The following is a 4,162-nucleotide window of genomic DNA, read 5'->3' on the forward strand; positions in this document are numbered from 1 at the left end:
AGTTAGCTGTGCTAACCCTGGAGTTAGCTGTGCTAACTCTAAAGCACTAATCATAGACATTAGTTCTGTTAATGCTAACCTGCCACAGCCTGACATTTAGCAGAAGCTAATGATAAAGGCTAAGGGGAACCATGTGACCCTGTCACAATAAATGAGCTCCATCATTTCCATTCTGATGATTCATATTTTTGACTTCATTTCTGTTAAGGTTTCGATTGCGTGTGGTTTTTATTTCCAATTTTATTTATTGTTTTTGGTCATTTTGTTTATTTTGGACTTTTTAAAATATCTTCCAGTTACAGTGATAAGTGTTTACAAAAGTTAAGTTTACTGATCTTTGAAACGATGAACTTGCATTATTATGAAATGATTATATTATTTGAAAATGGTTAAAAAAGCAGTTTCTTCTGCTGAATTCATTCCTTCACACAAAACTGAGTTGGTGCCCGATTAAACTAAAGAATTTTCATGTTATTAATAGGAAATGATTGATTACAATGACTAATAATTACATAAGGCAAACGTCAATTTGGATTGCCAACCATTTCGGCGGCGCCGCCTGAAGTTGCTGCAACATGTGAAAAGGTTCTTACTGCGTTTACAGTTTCTCTCCAGTTTGTCCAGCAAACGACTCAAACTGGTTTGTGTTTGGAGTGAAGCGTACCGTGTTTTTCTGCCTCGGTGGTGACGGGGTTCAGCTCTTTATCCAGCCGCTGCTTGAACAGGTTGTGTTCGACGTCCAGCTGCTGCTCTCCGGCCACGTCCATGGCGTCGATACTGAGATCTGACAAACACGGCGGTGAGCGGCGGCCGCCATCAGCCGCAGACGGCAGAGAAACAGCAGCACTTACAGGCGCAGGGCATGTGAGGGAAAATGACGTCGATGTTGATCTTGAGTTTGTCTCCTCGCGACGTGTCGACGTAGAGCTCCGGGTGGACCTGCAGGACGACACGCAGCGTTAACGTCCCCTAAACACTGAACTGTCCCACAGAAACACAGAAACAGAAACGAAGCCGAAAAAACTACTTTCCCTTCGTTTGTCCCGTCGGCAGACGGGCTCAGAGACTCTGCTGGGTTTTCATGCATATGAACAACTTCAATAGAAAAGCTTAGAGTTTATTTCAAATGAAAAAACGGCTGAAATGATTGAGACTAATCGTAAAATAATTTATTGTTAGCTGGACAAAAACATTTTGCATTCAAGATAAAAGCAACCTTCTTTAATTACAAATCTGTTCTTCACCTGGTTCAAAGCTTAAAACATATTAAGAACATTTTGCATCCAGTTATTAATCAGTTAATCAATAATAATCTCCTGATCAGCCTGAGCTTTTCTCATATTGAACAATTTTTATCTGCATAATTTGCTGGAAATGATCAAAGAAATGTTATCAACTTTTAGACAATATTTTAAAAAGAATTTGTTTATTTGCATATTTTAGTGCATTTCTAATATATTTTTTTAAAAATTATCTGATTAATTGTCTAAATAATCAATACTGATGAATAAAATAGTTATTAGTTGCAGCCCTAAAAAGAAGAAAGATGGATAAAAATAAATCAACAGCCTGGAAGTCGAACCTAAACCTGGAGAAAGAGGTCATTTTATTTATATAGCACATTTTCAGCAACAAGCCAATACAAAGTGCTTCACAGGAACTAAAATAACAAACCAGAGGAAGAAAAGCTAATGATGTCGATCCAGATCAACTAGATCCTCCTAGATAAGCATCAGTGAGGATCCTCTGGTCCAGATCCTCTCCTGCTTTGGGAGGTAGGAGTTTAAAAAGTAGCTGCTAAGGTAGAGAGAGAAAAACGTTTTTCCAAGATGTGTTGCTTCGTTTACTTCATGCAACCAACAAAACGGTCAGACCCTGGAGGAAAACCTCCAGCTGTTAAAGGGTTAAATCACGGTCACATTTGATCCTGAAGCAGATCAGGGGATCAACTCTGCTCCTCCGGCTCTTAGCAAAACTTTTCATCATCTAACAAAAGCAGCAAAAACTTCCAAATAAGAAGGAAAATACTTTTCAGCCCAAAACTCTGAGTCATTTCCTTCCAAGGAACCCGAGTTGATCCGACCCGACCGGCCCGGCAGGAAACCGGTTCACCGCTGCTCCCTAAGCTCAGTTTCAGTTGGTTTCAATTCGGCTTCCCTGGTGAAAAAGACCCAATGTTTAGAAAGTTCTGGTGAAAACTTTAGTTGTTTTCCTTTTCTATTGACCATGAGATCAAATCTGAAAATCAGGTGGAAGCAGCAGGATCAAAACCTGATCGATTAACAGACTTCCTGATGAAATGCTGCACTTCCCATCCCGATAAAAACCACCAGCATGTGTCCGGTCAGCCACCGGACCGGACCGGACCGGGGTCAGGAGCTCACCTCTTTGGTCAGGTAGTACTGCAGCTCAGAGACGAACAGGACGAACATGATGACGCCGCTGATGATGGTCACTGCAGAGACAAGTGGAAACATCTGATTTCATCAACATAATGTGAATTAATGCATCTTCATTTGACATTTCTTAGAAATTCATACTGTCGTAGTAAATTTAAATTTGGTAAAAAAAACACTGAACCCAGTAACCGGTTTTCATCCGTCTGAAAACCTGAAGTTCCAGAAACATTGCTGTAGCTTTCTCTGAAAGGTCAAAGGTCACTTTAATCATATCCTGTATTTTAAACTTGAATTTCAATATTCATTTTATTTGATGTTTAAGATTACTTGTTTGAGATATTTCTAAACCAGAGTTTAGCCGAGGTGTGGAGGGGATCCGTTTTGGTGGCCTTAGCATCTCTGCTGTTAGCGGATGATGTGGATCTGTTGGCTTCATCAGGTCGGGATCTGCAGCTGGAGCTGGAGGCCGGGATGAGGATCAGTGGAGCTGGAGGCCGGGATGAGGATCAGTGGGGCTGGAGGCCGGGATGAGGATCAGTGGAGCTGGAGGCCGGGATGAGGATCAGTGGAGCTGGAGGCCGGGATGAGGATCAGTGGAGCTGGAGGCCGGGATGAGGATCAGTTCCTCCATGGTCTTGATGAGGGTAGAGAGTCTTCTCCAGGTGGGGGGGCATCGGGGGGCTCCTGCCCCAAGTGGAGGACTTCAAGTATCTCTGGTAGGACTGAGGCGATTCCTCGATGCAACCAAGTGATTTGAGTACACAATTATTAAAATTTCTTGAGGAAAATTGACCTGCCTCGAAGCCTCGTTAAAATATGTGTCATCATTTAGCCGCCGTGTTCCGGCCGGGTCGTTCCTTGCGTTACGCGTAGCTCCGACTTCCGCCTGACTTGTTGACGGAAGATAAGTGTTAGCGGCATAGAGTCCAATTTTCAAGTTCAGCCTGGAGGTTTTATTGATTGATGATGATGCCGGGTTTTCATCGTTTTTGGGAAACGAGAAACATCCTTAAAATGACTGGAGCGATGCCTGGAGTTCGGCAGCCTTTCTCCTTCCGGACCTTCCGGTTCAGAGCGAACGGCTGGATTATTTACACGGTGAGCGGATCGACCCGACACTGCGGGCGGCTTTAGATGCGTAGCTTTACTGAAAATACCGGAAAATAAATTCATATCGTCCTGGTCGCAACCAATGGGTGGCGAAGAGCATCGAGACGTCACTGACCTGGGAGATGAGTTTCTGTGTGACGAACTCAGGAGCCAAATCCGTCTAACATGAACACAAAACTGTAAATGTCTGTCGGGGTGAGAGTTCATCTATGAAACTGACTGAAGATGAATCATAAACAGGAAGCTGGAATATAGACATTTTTATAATAGCCTGCTTCAGATTTTATCACTTTGCTTCAGGTTAACTTAGAAAGTGAGCTGTTATTGTCACAAGTTAATTTTCTAAACTACAGAAAAGTAACTGTTAGGGAAGCTCAAATGTGAAAAATTGGACTGATGTTGATATCCGATAGTAACTCTGCTGTTATGTTTTACAGTCATAAAAGTGTTTTATCCTTTTTATCCGAATAATCGCAAGAATAATCGATAGATTACTCGATTACTAAAATATCTGTTTACAACAGAACCAATCTCTGGGTTCACGAATCAGGAGATCGACAGGCGGATTGGGGCCGTGAAGCAGGCGCTGTACCGGTCAGGCGCTGTACCAGACCGGCGCTGTACCGGTCCGTCGTGGTGAAGAGAGAGCTGAG

The 4,162-nt window shown here is 42.8% G+C and overlaps 1 protein-coding gene across 2 annotated transcripts in view; it reads right to left on the reverse strand.

Moving 5' to 3' along the window:
* The window catches only part of ergic3 (ERGIC and golgi 3), a 21,027-nt gene that overhangs the window by 15,245 nt on the left and 1,620 nt on the right, over nucleotides 1-4,162 (reverse strand). For both annotated transcript variants that reach the window (XM_008408202.2, XM_008408203.2), the window contains exons 2-4: nucleotides 2,385-2,455; nucleotides 852-939; nucleotides 665-784 (exon numbers count right to left, since the gene is read on the reverse strand). In XM_008408202.2, coding sequence (XP_008406424.1) covers nucleotides 665-784; nucleotides 852-939; nucleotides 2,385-2,455 — 279 coding nt within the window. The remainder of the gene's footprint in view (nucleotides 1-664; nucleotides 785-851; nucleotides 940-2,384; nucleotides 2,456-4,162) is intronic.

This window comes from Poecilia reticulata, linkage group LG5, assembly GCF_000633615.1.
Source record: "Poecilia reticulata strain Guanapo linkage group LG5, Guppy_female_1.0+MT, whole genome shotgun sequence".
Classification (NCBI taxonomy): domain Eukaryota; kingdom Metazoa; phylum Chordata; class Actinopteri; order Cyprinodontiformes; family Poeciliidae; genus Poecilia; species Poecilia reticulata.